The sequence below is a fragment of the Parasteatoda tepidariorum genome, chromosome 2 (assembly GCF_043381705.1).
Source record: "Parasteatoda tepidariorum isolate YZ-2023 chromosome 2, CAS_Ptep_4.0, whole genome shotgun sequence".
In the NCBI taxonomy this organism is placed as follows: Eukaryota; Metazoa; Arthropoda; class Arachnida; order Araneae; family Theridiidae; genus Parasteatoda; species Parasteatoda tepidariorum.
Genome location: NC_092205.1, coordinates 25,655,828 through 25,680,418, shown reverse-complemented (window position 1 = coordinate 25,680,418; position 24,591 = coordinate 25,655,828). Strand labels below are relative to the sequence as shown.

Here is a 24,591-nt window from a genome sequence, read left to right as displayed (position 1 = left end):
AATGACTGTTTTTGTGAGAATGACCCATAGAAAGTGTTGATGATCCATCAAAATTTTTTGGAGTCACTTAAATAACACCTTTAAAATAACAAAACACCTATTATTTCAAAAGTGTTATTTTGCAAGCTTTATATATAGTATTATACGACAGTAAAAAAACAAAAAAAAATTCCGTTGTTCTTATTAATCTCATGTACTAATTAACCACCTCTCCTGTATGTGTGTTTTTTTAAAATAATTTTTAGCATATCTTAAATTTTCAAAGAAAACCTTGCTTTTTTTCCAGACTAACAGTATATTAAAAATCTTAAAATTGTGTCCTTACTTACTTTCGCATTGATCCGTGCCAGGGTTGTACATGTAATCAAAATTACAAGTGCAGAGTTTGAAAGAACCCATCATCTCGCAGCTTTTTGAATTATTTCCACAATCACACTCTGTTGAAAATTCAACATATCATAAAATAACATACAAAATAACTAATGAAATGTTCATGAACATGAACTCATGTTTAGCAAATTCATTGACTCATAAGATTTTATTCGTCAAATGGGGGTTATTCGAAATATAAGACTTGTTCCTGACATTTTCTTATAGAATAGCCCTAATATAACAATAATTTGAAATGGTATTCATTTAATCCGATAGCAAGAAAGTCAGTGAATTTTTAACACTTAACCTCCAAAAAATTGGCTTTTTTTAAATCTTTTTTCCGTCTATTGTATTAATTATTCTAATAAGCAACTTTTTGTTTATTATTTTTGAAAAAAAATGATGCAAAAAACAAATATTAGCGACAGATGCACGCGTTTAAATTTTCAGAAAGAAATACTGCTTTAATTTTTTTAATTGCTAATAGAGAGAAGTGCGAATTTTGAGAAGGTCATAATTTACACCAGTTTGTTGTGCCATTAAAGAAAAAGAAGATTTTGGATGTATACCTTTTATAGAATCATTTAAAACAACTGCTTTGATACACACTAGCCTTGTGGCATTAGTGAGGATAATTCATATAATTAAGTATTTAATCTCTCTTTTTACAAATAAAAAGCACGAAAAATGAAACAATTTTTATTTAAAAATGCAATTTTGAGTAAATTATCTTATGTAAAACAAATAGGTGTGCAAAATGAATGTTTACTACATCAGAAGTGTTTTTTTAATATTTGTTTAGTAGAAAAAATATTATTTTGTAACTAACCCAAAATTTGTCCAATCAGATTGACAAATCAATATTCAATGACGAATGATGAATTTAAAATAAAATTTAGCTGTATTAAAGCATTACTGTTTCCTTAACTTTCAACACAAAATTAAATGAATTAAAAGGAATATGTGAAAAAGTTATAAACCAGTTAAATACTTTAAGAAAGCATTTAACTTAATAAATACTTTGATAACCGAGACCATCAGACCGGGTCCTCTCTTGAGGCGTCGAGGAGTGAGGTTCCAGTGCTAAAATGTTTTCCTATCATAGATTCGGACGAGGCGGCAAACGAATGTTTAACTCAAAGCCTCCACCCATCTTAGACCCAGGGCTAAAGAGAATAGAAGGGCTAGTTCACACCGCTCTTAGAGCTGAAGCTACGATTTCCCTCCTCATCACGTCACTGTGTCCACAGATCTCGGAAGATCGCACGCAAAGATATTATAATAACTTTGCATCTTTCTCTTCATAAAAATAATTTAGACTTTTTCTGGCTATTAGCTTTCAAACTTTACGTAATTAACACATTATTTCCGTTCATAAACATAGTTCAAAAAAAACTTTCTTGGTTATTATATTAAAAAAATACCATTTTAAACTTATAAAAATGTTTTGCTAGTTGGTGAAAATGACACGATAAATACTTTATTTTAAAAAGTTCAGTTTTAACTTTAACTATTAAGAAAAATGAAGGCATATATCGACACTTTTTTTATCTACATATTCTTTTATAAAGATAAGTTAAGTTAAATTTAGAATCCCTGATTTTAAAATATGTCGTTAATAGCAATTTGTTCATACTTAATCATTAGGAAACATTAACCTTAAACGCTAATTACTGAAACAAAATAATAATTTAAGTTCATAATGACATTAGAAATTTTACAATTGCTTATAAATATTTAAATTTAAGATTGATATAATTTATAGATGTTTAAATTCAAGAGAATATAATTTTCAAAAGAATCATAAATATTTAGAATAACTACATTAAAAAAATAAGTTATGAAATTAGGAGAATTTCAACTGCACACTATATATTTTATTTATACTTTTTACTTACGTACTTTACGTAATACTTGTACGTATACTTTTTACAAAGAAAATTAAAATATTCTTTGACTTTATCCATTTTTTAATTTTTTTCACATGCCTTTCTTTTTGAAGTAACGAGGCGGTTTCTATTTAGATAACGAAATTTTATAAAATTCTTAACGATAGAAAAAACGTATTGCTGTTTTATATTAACTGTGTCATTTCGGAGTCTATTCTTTACATGGTTGTTCATTTACTTTAGGGAACACGCTGAAAATTATATTTTGCAAGTTGCAATCGCGCAAACTGGCATTTCGTTAATAGTTTTAAAATTTTGTAAATTCACGGCAAAAGCTGAGGAAAGTCATTATAGAAAATAACAAATGTCTTAGAATATGTCACAAAAAGAAATGCTCCAATATTAGTTAGAGATAGCAAGGCCGAACGCTCTGTTCTTGAAGTAAAAGTGTGAGCTTTGCGCCAAAAGTGACGTCACTAGAGAAAATCGGAGGATTGGCGTGGCGAGAGTTACTTCAAAGGAGTGAACCAGCCCTTCGATTCTCCTTAGCCCTGTCTTAGACCATGATGAAATCAGAAAACAGTGTTATGGATATGCTGATAAAAAGGCTACCCCTGACAATATTGATAAGATGATCGACTTCTGTAGAAATGCCGTAGAGGAGTACAATGGATATCTTAAACGCGGCAACAACGACACTGCGTGCGAGAACAAGTTCAGAATGGAATATCAACTCGAACGCTACCTGATGATCAAAGAGGAATGGACTGCTAAGGAATCAACCAAGTCTGAGGAAGTTGAAAAGATGGAAACTACAATCACTGAGACTGAAACTCCTGTGCAGACTGAGCCTACTCTGACTCCGGTAGAAAAGATGGATATCCCAGAGCCTGAAAGCATCGACTGCACAACCAGCTTAGAGTCTATAGAAATTTAACAGAATCCTTCTGTTATGGAAACAACAGAAACTCCGGGCTGCCCCGAAAAGAAGAAAAAGAAGCTCAAGACTTGCGTCAACACGGCGATGCAAATCGACTTAGAATCACACGGGGAAAGAAACCACCCAGACCCAGCTGAAGCTCTCGCAACCCCTGCGGTACCAGTACCGGCGGTGACAGAGAAAGAAACCGAAGCCCCGGCGACGGTGGACCCTCCCACTCCAACTACATCTACTAACAACTCTTCGAGTAAAAAGCTAAAGACCCTGATTAGAGGATTGAATATAGACTCTGATTTACAAGAATTGGAAAAACACCTGAAAAACTTTGGACTTTTACCAGAGAAAATACTTCAACTCAAAAGAAGGAGTGGTCAGGAGCTTAGGCCCCTCCCACTTTTTCTGGCTATCCAATTGGACAACAGTGACTCCAGAAAAATCTTCAACATCAGTACTAGAAAAGAATGTGAGAATAGAACTCTTCCGTGGAGGAAGATTCCAGATACAGTGTTACCGGTGTCAATAATTTGGACATGCACAACTAAGCTGCACTTCTCCCAACCCTGCCTGCATGAAATGCGCCGGTGCACATCTCACGTACCAGTGTACGAAGCCTAGAACAACCCCAGCCACCTGTGTCAACTGCAATGGTGAGCACCCAGCCTGTTTTTCAGGCTTCGATGCAAGACCCAGGAAGGTGCCGAAAAACAGAAAATCCCGCCCAGTGAAAGCCACAGATAGTGCCAGCAGATTCCTGAACCTCTTCAAAGAGATGAAAGAACTCCTCCAGGACAAAGAGCTTGTTAAGCTCCTTCGTTCCTTGCTTCCTGAGTCACAAAAATGATTCTGGACTCACTTCTCATTCAGGATATTCCCTAACCTGTTTTTCACAGTTCACCGCTGTGAATCACTTTTATTTTACTTCTTTCTATAGGTACATATGACTTATCAGCATACGCCTAATCCAGTATAGATGAATCAGTTAATGGCGCTTCGCGCCAATACGCTGAGATACTACCTATTTCTTGCATCTTGCTTACTTTGATAACCTATGTGTTAGTAAATAAATGAGAATATTATCAATGAAAGCTGAAAATTGGAATTCCCAAATTAGCCACACAGGTATGGGGTTACATAGTTGGAGTTGGTGTCATTGTTGAACAGATGGATAGTCTCCAATGTGACATTGTTGGTTCATTAGAAAAAGGCAAATCAAAAATTATTATATGAATATTAAATAAGCATATTAACCATTTTTAAAAACTATTTTAATCACACAATCTATATACTTGAAAAAACAATTAATGATTTACTTTTCTACCATATAAACATTGAATTTTAATTTGCAGTTTAGGAATTAAGTGTGTTTTCATGATCATAAAAGTATAACATCTTTAGCCGCAAAATATCTTTAGGCCGCATCTTTAGGCCCTCATCGAACCAATATTAACTAATTTTGGTTCTATAAGGGTTCATAGGGCAGTAATTTGTCGGTATTGGCCCTACCTAAAATTGTCAGATTTACCCGATATTTTATAATATGTTCGTTATTCAGTCACTATAGACTATATATATTAGCCTTATATAGGCCGATATTGGCCCTATATAGGAGCAGCATTAAAAAATCTAGACATCTCAGTATTGGTTCCTTGGTGCATGTTCATATAGGACCGATAATGTGCCCATTTTGAGCCCAATCGGGGCCAAGGTAAAATTGTTGCCAGGGATGTGCATGTAAAGTGTTGCCGATGCACCAAAATTTACGGAGGTACTTAAAAACAAGCATTTTTAAAATAGCAGAACACCGATTATTTTAGAAGTGTTATTTTGTAAGTTTTATAGCTGTTATTTTACGCCTGAAAAAAAAAACCGAAAAAATTCCCTTGTTTTTAGCAACCTCATGTTCTAATTAGCCTCCTCTCCTGTATGCGCGTTTTTCTTAAAATTTTTATGTAAATCTGAAATTTTCCGAGAAAACCTCACCTTTCTTAAGAGGATCACTATATTAAAAGTCACGACATTTTCAGAATTTCAGACAAATGATTTCGTGAAAAGTAAAAACTAATAAAAAATAATTTTTTCCATAACATTGTGTTCATACTTACTTTCGCTTACGCATTCATTCCTGTCAGCGTTGTACATATATCCAGGATAACAAAAGCATAATTTAAAAGAAGCTATCAGCTGGCAGCTTTTTGAATTATTTCCACAATCACATTCTGTCGAAAATTCAATTTATTAAAAAAGAAAATAAGAAGTCGATAGAATATAATAACAAATGAAATGTTGATTAAGTTGGACCCCGATTTGGCGAATTCATCGAGACAGAACGTTTTATTCGAAATATAAGGGTCGTTTTTGGAATTTTTCTTATAAAACAGCCAAAAATGCAACTACCCAAAACTGCCAATAACTAGAAATTGTATTCTTTTTACTCAGCAACAAATATATCAATAAACTTTTAACCTCCAAAAAATAGGCATTTTTAATCTTCAATAACGTATTAATTATTGTAATAAGGAACTTCCTATTTATTGTTTTTGTATGTGAAAAATTATACGAAATAAAAATATTATTAACCGAAGCACTTGCGCATAGTTTACAGAAAAAACTACTGTTTTAATCTTTTTTCTTTTAATTGCTAATAGGGAAATGTGCGGAGCATGGATAAAAAAAAAGAATTTCGTTGTGTACCTTTTAAGATGATCTTAAACCATTAAAGTGTCTAAAAAATGTTTGCTTCCAGTTTAAAAAAGAAATCTTTTTCAATTAGTGAAATAGTTCATCAATTTGGATCAATAGAGGATTTTATTATCATTTAATCAGAGAAAAATAGAAATTTGTGAAATCGCGGAACTCGCCAAATCGAGGTTTTGTTACACCGTGGTTTGACTGCATTTTAATTAAAAAAAAATCTTTTGAGCATGGTGGAAGAAACTTTTTATCTCATGCTGTTATCTGGGGGAGGAGGAAAATTAGTGTAAATTAACCATATGTGTAATATTTAGTGCAAAAATAAAAATTTTGCATCCCATTATTTCTCTGCAGTTCAGTTTTTATTTTTCGTTTATGAATTGAATATTTCCCATCACTTCACAAATGTTTTCGAAATTAAATTAAAAAATAATTAGGCTACTACGCCAATGTTATCAAAGGTGTTAAATAAATCATTATTTTATGTAACCTGCGCAAAACTCAAAAAGTTTCATGATGTGAAAAATATCATGAAATTCCCGTTAATTCGTATATTATTTCTCTGCAGTGAAGTGTAAATTTTCGACTCGAACTGTTATATATGAGTTATTGTCCTCTAGAGCCGTACACAAAAATGACTGTATTTTTTCCAAAAGCATTATAATAAAAATTATAAATTGTTCTCTCCATAGAGTATCAGACTTCGCAAAGACTGGTTTCACCAAAACAATTAAATGCTGCTTTTACCTTTACAAACGCCATCGTCAAGAGTGTAACCTGATCTGCAAGTACAGAATTTTGTGCCATTTACAAAAGAACATTCTGAAGCTCCATATCCACAATCACACTCTGGAATATAATTGATTATTTAATAAATCTCTTAAATTTATCATATAAATTATGCATTGATAAATTCAATAAAGGAAGAAGAAAAAACTACAATAAATGCATATTATTTGTCGGTTTTTTAGGGAGGTATTTGCAATCCTAGGTTGCTGCAAGTGGAGCTGTTTTCGAAACAAATTTATGAACGAAGCTATACAAGACATAATTAGGAACTCTCTAATTAAGGACCCCTTTGGTATAAAATTCGTCAGTCTTTTTATTTTCCTTCTGACTTCAATAGAGTTAGGCCTTTCAAACATTGATTCGTTCACATTTACAGCTGTAGCCGTCAAAATTATTATTCATGGCTGGAAGTTATAAGTAAGCTATTATTATTTACTTACTCCTTATTCCTCGCAACATGGTAATAAGTTGCGTGTTATAAGATTAGTTATAAGCTAAAATTTTTCAGTTATGATCTGAAATTATTGCTTTTTCTGTAGTTTTTCTATAAGTAGTTACAGAAAATCCACAAATCGTCAAAACATGAAATTTTTAAGAAGCTACTCCCAGGAAATATAATAATAACCTGACGCAGGGCACCAATTATTTATAAAATGTTGGTAGCCACTAAAAATATTAGTACCTTTCTCATTTCTATTTTTTTTCTTCCAAATTAGAAATTTTGTTCAATACATCCATGTTAAATAATCAATATACATTTGGAATGCTTAGTAAAAATGAAAAAAGTATTTATTACAGCCTAAAGTACACATAAAATATTTATTATAAAATATTACGTAAAATAGTTATTTATTATGAATATTTATTACTTTTTATGATTTCATTTAATAATGGTCATAAAAATTTTGAACTTTAAGGTACATAATTTTTTGAATCATTTTAAAGAATATAATTATACCAGGAAAAATGCAAAATTTGAGCAAAATCGGTTCATTTGTTTCCTGAGAAATTAAATTTAAAAAAAAATTTATTTAAAATTTGATTTCTCAGGAACTATTCGACCGATTTGGCTCAAATATTAAATTTGTCGTTGTGAAATTATTTTGTTTAAAATTATGCAAAAAAAATATGTGACTTACAATCCGAAATTTCTTCGATCATTATTAAATAAAATGATAATAAATAAAAAATATTTACAAAAAGAATATTTTTTTCAGGGAATCACCTTCGACAAACGAATTTTATAATTGTGCGAATTTTTTTTTTAATTAACTAAAAAGTTTTTCGAGTTATATTAAAATATGCAAACTGTAAAATTAGCACTAAGGGGTCCAAACTACTCTCCTGACCATTCTATTGGTTTCGTATTTTCCAGATTGCGGCAACCTTCTACAGTTTGGATGTTAGAAATACGAATCCTTCAAAAATTTAATCAAAATGTTCATTCATTATGTAGAATATATCATTCCTGAAAATTCACATTTTCATTACTTTTTTTAATGAAGGATTATTTTCTAGAAGAATGTAACATCACACGATCTAACCCAACCAATAGGGTAAGATTAGGTAAACATGTTAACTCTATAGAAAATTTGAAAAATACTACAATTTCAGTGAAAAGGTAGCTGGTATTTCTATTCTATACAACAATTTAAAAAAATATGCATGGAATTTACTTGTGATGTAGTTGTGGCAGGGTTAACGGGAGGGGAGGGAGACGGACAGCTGTTCCGAAATTTTGGATTGCCAACGGGACAAACAAAATTTTAAAAAAAAATATCGTTTTTATTAATTAGTTTTTCAAAAGAAAATTACAAGGAATTTCTTTGTTTCCATACGAAAAATACAACTTTGCATACTTCCAAGATATAAAACAATGTTTTTTTGCGGTTTGAATAAGAGACTCGTAATAAAATTTTTCTTGGGAACAGAAACATCTTTGTTCAGCCATGGATGTAATTATCTACTTTCTCTGTAGACAGAAGTTTTGGTGTTCACATCAGGAATTTACCTGCAGTGCTATTCAAAATTAAAAAATAAAAAAATTAAAAAATCTACCGATTCTACGAGTGGTGAGCTAATATAGGATAGTCAAGATAGTACCAAAACTAGATCAAAATAATCTTTGACCATGGTTATTTAAAAAAAACTTTTTGACGAAAATGATTGTACTTTTTCCAAAAGCATTATAATAAAAATTATAAATTGTTCCCTCCATAGAGTATTAGACTTCGCAAAGACTGGTTTCACCTAAATAATTAAATGCTGCTTTTACCTTTACAAACGCCATCGTCAAGAGTGTAACCTGATCTGCAGATACAGAATTTTGTGCCATTTGCAAAAGAACATTCTGAAGCTCCATATCCACAATCACACTCTGGAATATAAATGAATATTTATTAATTCTCTTAAATTTATTTTATAAATTATGCATTTATAGATTCAATAAAGGAAGAAAAAAACTATAATAAATGTATTTTATTTTTCGGACTTTTAGGGAGGTATTTGCAATCCTAGGTTGCTGCAAGTGGAGCTATTTTCGAAACAAATTTATGAACATTTATACAAATTTATGAACCTATTTATGAATCTTATTAATTTATGAACCTATCTATGAACCTTATTACAAGTTTATGAACCTATATACCTTTACAAACTCCATCATCAAGAGTGTAACCTGATCTGCAAGTACAGAATTTCGTGCCATTTACAAAAGAACATTCTGAAGCTCCATGTCCACAATCACACTCTGGAATACAAATGAATATTTAATAAATCTCTTAAATTTATTTTATAAATTATGCATTGATAGATTCAGTAAAGGAAAAAAAACTATAATATATGTATATTATTTTTCGGTCTTTTAGGGGGGTATTTGCAATCCTAGGTTGCTGTAAGTCGAACCTCTCTTGTGCTGAGTCTTTGGATTTTCCTTTTGACTTCAATAGAGTTAGGCTTTCGAAACTTCTATTCGTTCACATTTACAGCTATAGGAGTCTCAGTTATAATTCTTGACTGGAAGTTTTACTTAAGCTATTATTATTTACTTGCAGGTCTATGCTCCTTATTTCTCGCAGCATGGTAATAAGTTGCGTATTATAAGATTAGTCATAAGCTATAATTTTTCAACTATAAGCTGAAATTATTGCTTTTCGGTAATTTTCTATAAGCATTTAAGGAAAACCCTCAAATCGCCCCAACATGAAGAGTTTAAGAAGCTGCTCCCAGGAAATAAAACAATACCTTTACGCAGAGCACGAATATTTGGAAAAAAGTTGGTGGCCAGTAAAAATTTTAGTACCTTTCCCATTTCTACATTCTTTTTCTTCCAAATTTGAAATTTTGTTCAACACATTCATGCAAAAAACCAATTGTTCACATTTGGAATGCTTAGTAAAAGTGAATAAAATATTTATTACAACATAATAAAATATAATAAATTTTTGAAAGAAATTTCAAAGATTACTTTGAAATTGATAAAAATTAGTGTGTTATCGCAAAATATTATGATTTTACTATTAAATAGTATGTGCATTATCTGAGAATTTACGATTACGCGTAAAAAGTTCTATTACAGCGGGTTTTTATGCAAATTTATAAATTGGGTCTCAACTTTTTCAGAACTTCCAAGTGCACGGATCCAGAAGAATTTAAAGGAAAAATTTCAAAAACAAGAACGTCGCAGAAAACCTGTTATGTATAAAAACATTTGTTTCATATTATTATTCTAAAATTATAATCGTTCTCGTTTATCCATTTTTTAGCATGATTTTAACACGTCCTGGAAATTTCGAATCTCACAATTAAGTGATTATCGTTTGACGAGCTTGAATTCGACGCCGATTTCATTGCGCACTCTTGTGGCATTTCAGCAATTATTGTCAAAGATTTTTACACGGTTTTCTTAAATCCCTATGTTTTAAATAGGATATTATCCCATGAGAATTTTGTACCTGTGATAATTAACATTATCATAATAATTTTTTTGATACATTTCCACCGATTTCGTCGAGAATTCATATTTTTATTTAAAAGACCTTTTCATCCGTGATATTTATGAATTTCTAGGTAATTTCAAAATCCAGATATTTTGAAATCGCAACTACACTCGAAACTATTACGACTCATGAATTTCGATCTGCACATATAAGCAATCGATTTTCAATCGCGTAAGTTCGAGTTCGCATTTATTTCATTGTAAATTTCTTTGTTTTTTCATCAATTACTTTAACAGAATTCAGCATAGATTTTTCGAAACCCTAATACATTTAGCGAGGCATTATTAAGCAGGTGAACTTTTAATCACGCATTTGATTAATAACTTTTTGGCGCATGAGTTTGTTTGCATCAATTTCATCGAGAATTCATGTGTATATTCATTTTTTTACTAACTTTTTCGACAGTTAAGCCCATGGATTATAATTTCCAATATTTCGATCACCTTATAGCAAATTTATATGGTTTCCGATCACAATCACGCAGTTTTTCCTTTGTATTTTTACATGATTTTTAAAATCCTATTTTTTAGCAAGATACTATTACTAAACTAGGAATCAGAAATTTCAAGAATGTACGACAGTGCAAAGATAAAGAAAACATAGAATTTTTCTTCCATAATTGTTGAAAAAACAGACGAGAAAGGAGAAAAAAGTTTCGCTCGAGTTTTAAATTCGCAAACCGACTTTTTTAGTTAAATAATGAGCAACAAAAAATATCAATTCATAATTAAAGGCTAAAAATATAGTCCCCAGTCAAAATGTATTGTTCGTTAATGGCAACCGGTAGACCGTATTTCTCGAGTCTTGCCCTTACCTTCACAAATGTCCTTGTTTTAGAGCAGTGGTTTCCAACTGGCGGCCCGGGGGCCGCATCCGGCCAGCGAAGCCTTTTTTTTTGTGGCCCGCGAACTAAAATATATTAGTTGTCATTTTTTTGCGGATAATTTTTGTAAAAATTCTTTATGGGTTTAAAATACTTTTCTCGTTAATAAAAACCTAATTTCTTCATTGCTGCGAAATTTATCATACCAACGGTGCAAAAAAAGTATTTCTCAGGTTTTGCATCCAAGAAAATATTTATTCAAATACAAAAATAATCGTGTATGTTGCTCTCTTTCATTTCATTTTTTTTTTTTGCATTTTGTGAATATAATTTAAAACGTGGGTATCAGAAATTTTCTCGAAGAAATTCTCCGATTTAACTTTTTGAAACCACTCCTTTTGGACGAAAATATTTACAGACGCATTTGTAAAATTTAAAATGTAAATATCTATTCTCTGGTGGTTGCAGCAGACGAACCTCAATTTTGTCAATGAACATTTTGTGTGCTACTATGTAAGTTTTAATACCAACTTTTTTAAAGTTTTATATCTTAACAATTAGATATCTGTTGCACATTAATTGTTTAATACATGGGTGCACATTAAAGTTATTGTAGCCAGAATTTTTTAATGTGCAAACAAATAGTTTGAAAAATCTACTTATTTTAATTTGTAATTCAATATTTTTGTTTTGTACAACTTGGTAAAATTCTGACAGTAATATTTAATGTTACTTCAAACATAAAAGAGTCCTACATAAAATTTTGATCAAGTTGCGGCCCACCATTTGATTTATGTTTTAAATTGTGGCCCCCGTCCTCATGTAAGTTGGAAACCCCTGTTTTAGAGCATAATCTGATTTGTAGTTACAGAGATTTTTGCCGTTCACATGAGAGCTTCAAGAGCATACCCGCAGTTGCAGAATTAATAAGCTACTTAAAACTTTCTATGTAACTAATTAATTTCTAAAATGATTCAAATGAAATAAAGTTACAAAAGCAGAATAAAATTTTTTAAGGATGGGTTCGAACGAATTTGGGTTGCTGAACTTGCGAAGTTTTTAAGAAAGAAACCTTGGATATTTCTTTTCTAATCTAGGATCCTTCCAAAGTTTAGTTCAGTAATGTTTGGATTTTCGTTTTGATCGTAGATTAGTTAGGCTTATCAAATTTTTATCAGCACTGGCGATTGCCTGCAAAATTTTAGCTTATTCGGTAGTTTTTAAAAAGAGCTTTTATGTAAAAATAGTGAAATGTTCTTTTCACAGAGTAAGGAACAATTTAAAACTAGAGTTGACAATACTCGCTAGCCACACATAAAGCTTGGATTAAACCTGAGAATTAAAAAGCTTTTCACCTTCACAAATGTCTTTGTTTAGAGCGTACCCTTCCATGCACACACAGCGCTTCTCACCATGCATATAACAGCATTCTAAAGTTCCATATCCACAGTCACATTCTAGAATATAAGTACATGAATGGTAAAAAAAATTTCTTTACATAAATGATTATTAGTTAAATATAAAATAAATCAAATTAAGAACATTCGCAATAAAGTTGTGAATTAAATAATAAAAGAGACAAATGCCTCCTTAGTTGAAAGAGATAATCGTCATATTTAGTCAAATATTTCTCACACTTAAAAAAAACAATTTAAAAAAAAAAGCTTTTAAGTCTGGAGTTTTATAATAGAGCTGATATATAGCATTATAAGTATTAGCAGTATGTTTTGCTTATAATTTATAAAATTCAATTATTAAATTAATTATAAAATAATATTTTATTATTTAGGAAATTTTTCAGATAAAAAAAACATGTTTTTATTATTTTTTTAATTTTTTTTTTTTGGAAAGACGACAAGAATACGTGACATGTTTTATTTATAAGTGTCTCTGTTATAAAAGAAAAGTCATATTTCCGTTTTTTGTGCACAGAGGGGCAAGGGGTTTGTTGTAACAAAGCTTTTAGTCTTTTTGAAAAAAGAAATTATATTTTAACCTGTTTCAGTGCGAGCAATTTGACACCAAACCATAAGATAATGCGCCAAAAAAGTTTCAAAGTTATAGCAACAATACTGAAACTCACTCACTGAACACCAAAATTATTACACCTTAACAGGATTCACCAACAAATATTATATCTTATCAGTAAAAGTAATATTAACACGTTCACGCCGGGAAAAGTGAAAATACTGGTAGAAGAACTATTTCAATGTTAGATAATATTCGGGAGGAGTTAATCTATTCTCAACAATAACAATTCACTATAAGAAAACTTATCACGGCGAAGAAGCAATTTAATATAAAAATTGCATCCGTTAAAAAAATTGGTAGTTATGGATTTTTATTATTCCCGGAAAAAAAACTAAAAAATGAAACTTATTGTTACCAGTTTTTACTCCGGTGCGCTGCCAAGATGAGAAACTCTAGCGTGACCCACCGTTGTTTCACCCCGGAGTCAACGTGTTAATCTAAGCTTTTAAATCTGTTTTTCTCTGTCCAATTTTTTTAATCTTGCGATCAAGAATTTTTGACTTCAAATTAACCTATTAAATTAAAACTTAGTAATTGGATTAAGTACACCTTCTTTAAGTTCCAAGATTCATATTGGCACTTAAATCTTGGTAAACATCATTTTATTTTTTGGTCAAAAGGATTTTTTCTAATAAATATTTAGAAAGTTAAGCTTTTAATTTAAAAATACTTTTAATTTACTGTTCGACAAGACCATCCCAGAGTGGAAGTTATGATTAAAGTTGAGCAAAACGAATCACTCAAGTGATTTGAATCAATAGAATCTCTTCACTTTAGTGATTTAAATCACTGATTCGAATCACTTGTTGATTCAAATCACTGCTAATTTGAATCACTTACTGATTCGAATCAGCGAATGTTTTGATAATGAAATTGACACATTTCATATAAATATGATTTATCTATAATAAAAATGAATTTAATACATCCATTTTTATTTTTATTTTTTTAATTTTGATATGTATGAAACTCAAAAAAGTTACAATAATTAAGATTAGACCCTGCTTGCTGTGTTCACCCATCGCCTGAATTGCTTTTGTACATCCTTTCGAATGGCTTCGCAAGTTGGCTTGCTTACTTAATGGTAACATATTTTAGTCTTAAATTAAATAAATAATCAGACGAAATTGAAGCAATAAGATATTTCTTGATTAAAATCTTCAATAAACTATGGTCCAACATCATTTGATTCTCCCCAACATCCAACATTTTCCTTTATGCGTTCATGGTTTTTGATATGCCTAACTTCCATCACTTCATGATGAAAAATGCTACTTTAATACTATGATGGTTAACCATCACAAGAAGTTTGATTCATCATGGGCCAACAATCCATGATGATGTGAGATGATCAATGATGGTTTCAACTATACATTTCCATGATGGTTAATGGGAAAAAACAAATTGTTTTGATGGAATATACCATCAAAGTAATTTTTTTATTGTTGGTCTATCATAAATCAGTTCAAATTCCTACATTGGGATGATGGTTATTCATGATCGTTCCAACATTTGATTTTAAGAAACAGTGATGAATATTTCAGATGGTTCAACATGATGGTAACCAACATTACTGATGATGGTTACCATCAAATATATAATGATTCATGATGGAATTATTAATGGTTTCCGTCAAGATTTTGTTGATCCAACAAAGGATAACCATCAAAAAGTTTGACTTGAGTTTAGTTGGGAAAAGTGATAAAGTTAAAGCATTAACATTACAGAAGAGTATTAAATTATACTTACAGGTATTAAAATTATAAAGTTAAGCAAAAAATTGCAAAATCTCAAAAATTCATCAATCAAGCAATATTGACTACAGATAGGATAAACACTTTTAAGGTACTTTATGATTATAAATTTCAAGCAATTTCTCGTTAGAAATTTAAAATGAGGAAATAAAATGTTATTGAATTTTTTTTTCAAAATACTGACTTATGATGAAATTTTGGAATTTATTGTTCAAAACAATATAATTTATTTTAACTTTTAATTTATTCTGTTAATTCAAGACCACCGCACATGAAATATGAATAAACTATTAAATGATCAAACTATTAACATTTACTATAATAAACTATTAACATAAAATGAATAAACTATTAACATTTTGCAGCCAGCAAAGCTTTTGCTTTGCAGTACGAACAGAATTGTTCAAAAAGACAAAAATTATAATCTTTAACGAGCAAAAGTTTACAGAACAAGGCACAAATTGTAATCTTAAATAATTCTTAAATTAATTGTTACTTCGAAGTAGTAAATAAATTTTACATATTATTTCTCAAACTAAAAAAGTCTTTGTACATAGAAATCCAGCCTAATTGACGAGTTTCACTTTGAGTATATTCCTTGCATATACTTTTTATAAACACTACAACAAGCGTACTCTAAAAATCTCTTCTTAGTTAACTATTTTACTTGTAGCACAGATTATCTGTCAAATTCAAGAATAAAAAAATTAATGAATTAACTAGCTAAATTTTATGGATATTTTGCTTTTTAGAGCAAAATTACTGATCCCTACCAGCCACAGGGCGACTAAATATTTTAAATGGCGATTAAACAATTGTCTGCCAGACGTCACCTTTTTTGTCGAAAATTTGACTACTTTTAACTATAGACTTTCTGGAATTATTGCAATATTTAATAGAATTTAATAGAATAGTAAGGGAGTCATTATAAATATTTCATAGTATTCAGAAAATTACTTTATATCACGCTTTCGTTTTAGAAATGAATCTTTTAACGTTAAAATTTCGTTTCTTAAAAATATCAACAGTTTTTCGAACGTTTAAAGTTTTACATTTTTAAAAAAAGTGGCCACTCTTTTTAAAATGTTGCCCCTGCGAAAAGTTGGCCAGTTGCCGAAATTCCCAATTTTGCCCTAGGAATTAATTAGGTAATTAATTATATTGAATGGCGATTAAACAATTGCCTGTTAGTCTACATCCGATTCCACTTTTTTTCGTCGAAAATGCATCTTGTGTGCACTTTATTATAGTGTTTTTTTTGTAATATTTATGAGTATTTTATAAGATCGTTATGGAACTCAAAATTATTATGAATATTTTATAATATATTGAAAATGACTGCATGCTTATTTCTTAATTGTTTCTTTATGTTAGAAAGAAATATTGTAACATTTTGAAAATGCTTCGAAAGAAATAACTTATATTATAAATATCGAAATTCTTTTCAACCATTAACTAACCAAAGTTTAAAATACTTCAATCGACCACTGGTCAGTAACAAAAACTTATAATTTTGCTTCATTTCAATTTATGCGATCTGCATGAATGTACTCACCAACATCGTTAGAGCATTTAGTTGCTATTTCTTCGCTGCTGTCACAACCACAATCACTTCCAAACACTGCATAAAACAGATTTACACACAAAAATAATAGGAAAAATAAACTCTGTCCTGTCATATTTGAATTTTGGTGAGCTATCCCTTATTGATCTCATAACTTATTAACGAAAAGATATCTTTATAAAAACATTAATTTCATCTCAATATATATGTGTGAAAAATCAATCCATTAGACATTTGATAAGAGTGTTTTTTTTTATCTGAGTTATCGTAATAAATTATAGTAGAGCATGTTTAGAGCATTATTTCATTTGTATTATTAAAATCATTTTGATGTTTTATGTTATTATTATCTACAGAAGGATTGCGTATTCAAAGAAAAATATATAAATCAATAAAACAGTAATTTCTTACATGGACATTATTTTATCAATTCTTCGTCCGATGTGAGTTATATTTTTAGTACCAGGCGCAATCGTTAAACAAATAAATCCCCATAATTTAAACCCTAAAAATTTTAATTTACAATGAACTGTATGAAAAAATTAGGAAGTCTTATTACTTACATGTGGACAATAATTTTTAAACATAGCTACTTTTACAAAAATTGAAAATTTTAAACAACTAAGAATACTCTTGATATTGAGATTTGAAACATTTCTCAAAGTATGGTGAACATTACATGTTTAAAATGAAGAAAAATTTTAAGAAAAAGTGTAAAATAAAGTAATTTATATAAATTTATCAAATATTCAAACTGATTCGATATTTAATTTTTTTAAAAAAATTTTGCAAATTGCACAGCAGGTGCATTCTTGGCATAAAAAGTGGTGTTCTGGTGATGCCAAGAAAACAATTTTTTAATCGCCAATTGTTTCATTTAGTCTTTCATGGTTAGTGACCACCGATAACTTTGCTTAATGCTGTAGACCTACGATAAACATATAATTCTTCTTCTCTAGTAGAGGGTATTGAACCTTTCACACCTTATTTATCTTAATTTTAATCAGTTATGATCAGATATAAATTTGAATTCACACTGTAATATGTTCCTTTTTCGATTAAAATAATTTGATATTGAAAATTCGATAATAATTTAAAATTGAAATTGTCAATTCTATTAAAGTAAAGTGAGAAAAAAAAAAGAAAAAACGAACCACCCTGAATAACTTTTGATCCAATGGTTGAATCCTCACGTTCGAAATCAGTCTTAATGGCCCGGTAGGGTGACTTCAAATATGCTAATTAATAAGTGCAAGCAATATTTTAAATCACGAAATCAGACACAAAAACGCACTTTCTCTGAATAAACATGCCTTTTTTCCACGGATTCGGAATATTGACCCCAAAAATATAGGAGGTAACAGCAATCTGGGAAATATGGTTCCATAGTTTAGTCAGAAGTGCGCTCCAAAACTTGGACCTTCTAATGTTAATTTTACTTTTTGCCCATCTTCCTATGTCCCATGAATATTTTTTAAAATTTTTGCACTCAATTTGAAAATTGGTTTATCCAAAGGTAATTCTATGTAAAAAATTACTTTCAGCAAATATTTACTATTTTTTATTACCTTACTTAAGTAAGATCGAAGAGATTTTGAATTGTAAGGAAGAGAATTTTTTGCATGACAAAATTCAAAATCTGAGCATAATCGGTGAAATAGTTCCTGAGAAATCGAAATTTAACTATCTGACTTTTTTGAAATTCAATTTCTCAGGAATTTTTCAACCTAACTCTGGACTGTCAAAACGGGAAGTTTTCAACTTAGGATTGTCAAAACATCAGTGAAGTAGTCGTTATTCATACAATAGTAGTACCAAAATGTTTTTTACTTCTTTCCAACATTAATTTCATCAAAAAAGGAAATTTGTTTAAAAAGTTGACTATTTAGGTCAACTCATTTGGTCAAGTAAGTACGTTGGAGACAAAACATATCCTATTGGTATTTATTTGATGCATACTTTACCGACTTAACTTTTGTGTTTACATTTTTTCGATATGGAGAGTTATTTGTGAGATATTTGGAGGAAGAAAACCCTCAAAAACATGAAATTTCAGGTCACGTATTTTGACCTAGGAGTGGACGCTCACCTCCTCGAAGGTGAAAAATTTAGTTAATTCATATTGCGTCATCACCGAATCGATTAATACAGTGAAACCTGCCAAATTGACCACCCTTGTAAGTTGGACACCTGCATAAGTTGACCTCAATTATCAAGAACGGAATTTTTCCTATATAATGAAATTTCCCTATATAATTATAAAGAATTCCTATATAATTATAAAGAAGGTTTTACTTCTTTATAATTATATAGGAATTTTTCCTATATAATTATAAAGAAGTAAAACCTTTGTAACTTGACCACCAGTCTATCTTGTATGTTGACCACAGAAATAAGTCAATTTTGTCTAGGAGTATTATGAAATTCTATTCTAAATCCCTTATAAGTTGATCAGAAAAAAAAAGTTCATGATTTTCTGTCATTTTGCAATGTATGTTAAAATTTCACTTGTTTGGTGAAACAGTGCAAAAAGCTAATCTAAACCCTTTTGTGAGTTAACCATCAGGGGAAACTGTAAGGGGTCAGCTTTTGACCATTTCTTTCATTCATTCTTTGAAAACAGTAGTGTTAGTTGAAAAGTTGTTCTTCCAGTTGCAATCGTGAGCAAATAAGTTTGTAAGTGTAGTAATAACAGAATAAATTTCAAAGTGTTCAAATAATTTTGTTTGTTAAAGTTTTCAAATTACATGTTTTCGTGTTCTGATATTTTAAGAAATTATTTTTATTAAACACTTCACATGCATAACTAACGAAATAATTTTTTTAAAAAAGTTAATTAAATATTAGAATTATGTATATGTAACAAATTGAAGTTCATTCAGGTTTAAACATTTATCTTACCATATTCATTTGGCTATTTGCTAAATAAAATTTTTAAGTAAAGTAAAAATTTTTTTTTAATGTATAGCAACATGATATTGGAAACGAAAAAGTAAACAATGACCCACCCCCTTGTAACGTATCATAAGCTATATCAAGAACTATTCAGTTTTTCTTTTAAATAAAAACTTTTATTAACAAACACNACAATGACCCACCCCCTCTATAAGTTTCCCACTTGTCTAAGTTGACCACTAAAACAATAGTAGTCAACTTATGCTTGTTTTACTACAAAAAAAGATAAATTTAAGCCTGTTTTTTTCCCTAACTACTGGAGTACAACGCAGACTTAAGCGCAAAATAAAGACAGCAAGAAATCGACATAAGTCTCCCATATTGGAATTTAAATGCGTTAGATCATAGAGCTATCCCACAACTGATTATTAATCTTTTTTTTAATTAAAAACTAATATTAACCTACTTTTATTAGTGGAAAACAGAACCTAATTTTTGAAATGAAGTAAAAACTGATAATAAATTTTCTTATCGGCGTTATCAAGTTATCATTTCGCAGATTACAAACAAGTATTATAGTTATTCAAGAAAGCGAAAATACATATTAAAAAACATTACTTTATTTGTGATGAGTAATTTAAGTGTTCAATTCTTTTCATTGTTCCATGTGACATTTATCAACAGCATGATTGCATATTTTGAAAGAAAGAAAGAAACTTTGGAATTTCATACATAAATTTGCTCAACTCTTCCTTCATTTCAAATTGTATTTAGATCCCTACGCGTAAGTTTTAGATAAAATTTAGGTATATGCGTATTAATTCCAAAATATTAAATGACATTTAAACTTCTAAATACTTAGTTTTACGACTGTAAAAAAAAGCATTTAAAAGTTGTCTTTGCTTCTAATAATAAGATAAATGTTTAACAACAAGGGATCAATAATCATTATTAAAAAAATAAAAAATAAAATATGAAGAAGCACTCAAAATTCTAATAACTTTCATATTCTTATTGGCATATCATGGTACACGATTTTCCTACTGCTCACACTTTTCCCCTTTACGTAACCATGGTTAACAAAAACCATGGTTAAGCTTTTTCCCCCAAGGCAGCCGATTTCAGTAAAAAGTAGGCATACACTTGTGGGTGTGGGAAAAGATTACCAGGAGTCACACTAAAGGGCATCGTTGAGCTATGTCAACTGAACCAAAATTTCGAACTCATTAATATTCATTGTAATTGTAACCGCCATCGAAAAAGCAAGCTTTTTATGCAGTGTAGTGTCACCATCTGCTTTAGTCTTGTATACAATATGTTTTAAAACATATTTTTTATTACTTACCTCTTCATGTTTAAATGTATGTTTTTGGTATTTTTTATACTTTCATAGTTCATTCAATATTTCATTTCTCATTTCAATATTTTCAATGCTTTAATGTTTTAAATGTTTATATCTTTTAATGTTTTCATTTCATATGTTCAATTAGATGTTGTTTTATGTTCAATGTTTCTTCTCCTAATATGTTTGAGTGGAGTGTTTCCAGCTCCAGTGAGTGATATATGCAAAAATATTGCTGCTAAAAATAAAAAATTAAATAAAAAAATTACCTCTTCAGCTGATTATCTCGTATTTGAGTAGTTTTCTTTTTCAGAAAAAGATATACACTCACGAATAGTTAAGTGGATCTTCAGTGTTAAATTAGATATAAATCCGGGTTAGCTAAGAGAAGTGAGAAATAGGGGAAGCAAGATTTGCGGATACCATGGTAACGGAGAGGGGAGATATGTGTAGAGAGGGAAAATCGTGTAACCTTGAGACGCTTATTCCATTCTAAAAGAGTATAACTATTAGTATATATTATATATAACTATCTGTATAACTATTAGAACTTATAAACTATTATCGTATCGAATACAAGTATGGGTATAATTTTTTTCTTTAAAAGCTCATTGCATACTTGGCTAAAAAAGTATTTTGTATTCATCTTTGAATTAATCTTGGATTAGGCAGGTATATTTATAAAGTTCAAAATGTTTTAAAAAAACCCTTTCATGTGATTTTAGTTTTTACCCTTTCATTTTTGTACCTTTTAAAACTTATTTATGATAGCTTTCTTTATCGACAATATTAGTTGTTCTCATATAGCTTTTTATTCTACTTTGAAAATGTAATTATGTTTAACATTGTTTTTAAATACTCTTTCGTCAAAGAAATAAAAAGCCACAGAGAAAGTGCTTTAAAACTAAGTCCAAAGGTATAATTTTTTACAACATCAATCATCTTGTCTAAAATTAGAAAAAAATGGACTATTTAATTAAGAGGTTTTTCCATATTGATGAAAATCATTGACATAAACTTATAATTCAATTATTTCAAATCTTATGAACTTATAACTTTTGAAATATTGAAAAAATAATTAAAAAAGGTTTTTTCTATAAACAAAATCGTGGCTTTTGTTTACTCTGACGTTTTGAGCCATTTCCAATCTGAGACTTGCAGGCAAAACTTATCAAATATGAAGAACTCTGAAACAACATAACTTTTTTTCAATGAATTTGGATTTTTGACTCCCAAAATATATGAGGTAACCGCAATTTGGGAAATATAGTCAGAAGAGCAATCCAGAGTTTGGACCCCTTAATGTAAACTTTACTTCATTTTGCCATGTCATGAGATATTTTTTTTTAGCGAATTAAGAAATTTTTGTACACCATATTATAAAATTCTTTCTTTTAAGATAATAATAATAATAAATGAAGTAAAAAATTAATTTTAGTAATTATTTATTATTTTTATTATTTTACTTAATAATAGTCAAAAAAATTTTTAATTGTAAGGTATACAATTTTTTACTTCATTTTATATTATGTAATTTTCTTTATCGCAAAGTACTAAATTAGGAAGAAATCGGCTGAATAGTTCCTGAGAAATCGCATCTTAAATATTTGACTTTTTTAAAATTCAATTTCTCAGGTATTCTTTAACTGATTTTTCTCATGTTTTCATTTAAAATTACAAACTTTAATATGATGTTAAAAAATTTTTTTACCTTATAATTCCTAAATTTTTCTCCTGTTTGAGTGAAATATTTTTCAATTCACTTATAAAGTTCTCGAGATATGGGTAAAAAAGTAAAATTAGCAATAGATAAATTAACATCAGCAAATTAACATTAACAAAAAGTGAAATTAACAATAAGGGATCCAAACTTTGGATCACTCTCTTTAATAAACTATGGTAACCATATTTCCCGTATTGCATCTACCCCTATATTTTGAAAGTCAGAAATCTTAATCCATTGAAAGTTTTTTTTTTTGCCCATACTCAAATTTTATTCAAGGTTTTATTTATGTTTATTCATAGAAAGTGCGTTTTTTGTATCTGATTTCGTAACTTAAAATATCGTCTGCCCTAATTAATTAGCATGTTCGAAGTCACCCCTTCGAACCATTATGATCATTAGATCAAAAGTTATTCATGAACGCATACTCAACATTCGATGAAAGCATACACAAATTGTATTTAATATATCTGTTTGGTGTATAAAATATTAAATGACGATTGTGAACTCAGCAAATTTGTTGAAATTTTAAATGTAATTTTAGATGATTATTACTGAGTAAATGTATTTATGATCATTAATAGATCTTAATAGAATCATGAGGCAAATATTTGAGCGCAGACACAGTTTTTTTTACTACAGATATAAATGAATCGCTATAACATTCGTAGAATAATTTGTTTTTTGCCAACACTGTAAAAAATTGTAGATAAAATAATTTTTTATTGTCATTTGGGAAGTAGAGCGATAGCGAGCAGGGAGCGGAGCCCTCTAGTAGCTGCTATAACTGTCGACTACGAAAATCTTAATCGCTTTTAATTTTAGATTTCAGAAGGTTTTAACTATTCATTATCATTTTAAACCTCATTTTAAACACGTAGAATGTCTTTAAACCAAAATGCTAATTTTAACTGCAATACCGTTTTTTAGCGCCAAATGTAACTGCGCAAAATAAAAAATATACATACTGAATAACTTGGCTTCTAATGATCAGATTTTCACGTACTAAGACTCAATCTCAATTAGCTAACCTTAAATATGCAAATTGATTTGTGCAAACGATATTTTAAGTTGGAAAATCGTCACCAAAACATACTCTCTCTGAAGTAACATGTATTTTTATCGACAGATTCGGATTTTTGAGACTCAAATTATGGGAGAGATAACCGCAATCTGGAAAATATGGTTCCCATCGTTTGGCCAGAAGAGCTGTCAAAAGTTTAGACCCATTAATGTTACTGTTTGCGAATTTTGCTGTTTGCGTATTTTGCCATACCAGCCGAGCATTTTAAACGAATCGAAAATTTTTCGGACACCATCATAAAATTAGTTTGTTCAATTACAATTATATACGAACAAATTATTGATCATTATTTTTCTATTATTTTATTAAATGATAGACGAAACTTTTGCTCGAATTTTGTTCATGCGAATACCTGAATTTTAGTATACGAGTTGCGTGAAACTTTATTTGAAGCTTTTCTTCCGATTTCGTTAAAATTTTGCATTTTGTTAGTGTTAAAATGACATCCTATAAAATGAATGAAATCAAAATTTGCATACCTTACAATTCAAATTTTTTTACAAGTAACTAGTTATTGCCAACGGAGAATGCAAAATGCAACTCGATTTATAATAGTTATATATTTAGATAAAAACATCCTGCAATAAATTCCTTTTGTCCAAGTGTTTATTTGTGTGATAGCAGTCCACTAAATTTGTTTTCAGATTATGTAAATGTAATTGAAATTCATTCTGTGAGATACTAAAATATAATTAA

At 29.6% G+C, this 24,591-nt stretch overlaps 3 protein-coding genes across 3 annotated transcripts in view; 1 reads left to right on the top strand and 2 right to left on the bottom strand.

Annotated features, from left to right (window-relative positions):
- Positions 1-24,591, top strand: part of LOC107456201 (cuticle protein 14-like) — a 206,301-nt gene that overhangs the window by 118,957 nt on the left and 62,753 nt on the right. The gene's annotated exons all lie outside the window — the stretch shown is intronic.
- The window catches only part of LOC107454911 (rh5-interacting protein-like), a 104,871-nt gene that overhangs the window by 27,069 nt on the left and 53,211 nt on the right, over positions 1-24,591 (bottom strand). The window contains exons 9-10 of the mRNA XM_071177334.1: positions 5,304-5,417; positions 330-437 (exon numbers count right to left, since the gene is read on the bottom strand). Coding sequence (XP_071033435.1) covers positions 330-437; positions 5,304-5,417 — 222 coding nt within the window. The remainder of the gene's footprint in view (positions 1-329; positions 438-5,303; positions 5,418-24,591) is intronic.
- LOC107442653 (fibulin-5-like) lies at positions 6,623-16,996 on the bottom strand. The gene is made up of 5 exons (XM_043051460.2): positions 16,843-16,996; positions 12,858-12,959; positions 9,329-9,430; positions 8,957-9,058; positions 6,623-6,741 (listed from the first exon to the last, which is right to left on the bottom strand). The coding sequence occupies exons 1-5, from the start codon at positions 16,964-16,966 to the stop codon at positions 6,623-6,625; spliced, it is 549 nt and encodes a 182-aa protein (XP_042907394.1). The 5' UTR covers positions 16,967-16,996.

Excerpts from the sequence above, each read along its gene's own strand:
- LOC107442653 (XM_043051460.2), bottom strand. The coding sequence starts at position 16,966 with ATGACAGGACAGAGTTTATTTTTCCTATTATTTTTGTGTGTAAATCTG. Across the intron at positions 12,960-16,842 it reads TAAATGCTCTAACGATGTTG|AATGTGACTGTGGATATGGA; the intron begins GTGAGTACATTC and ends CTTATATTCTAG. Across the intron at positions 6,742-8,956 it reads TGACGATGGCGTTTGTAAAG|AGTGTGATTGTGGATATGGA; the intron begins GTAAAAGCAGCA and ends ATTATATTCCAG.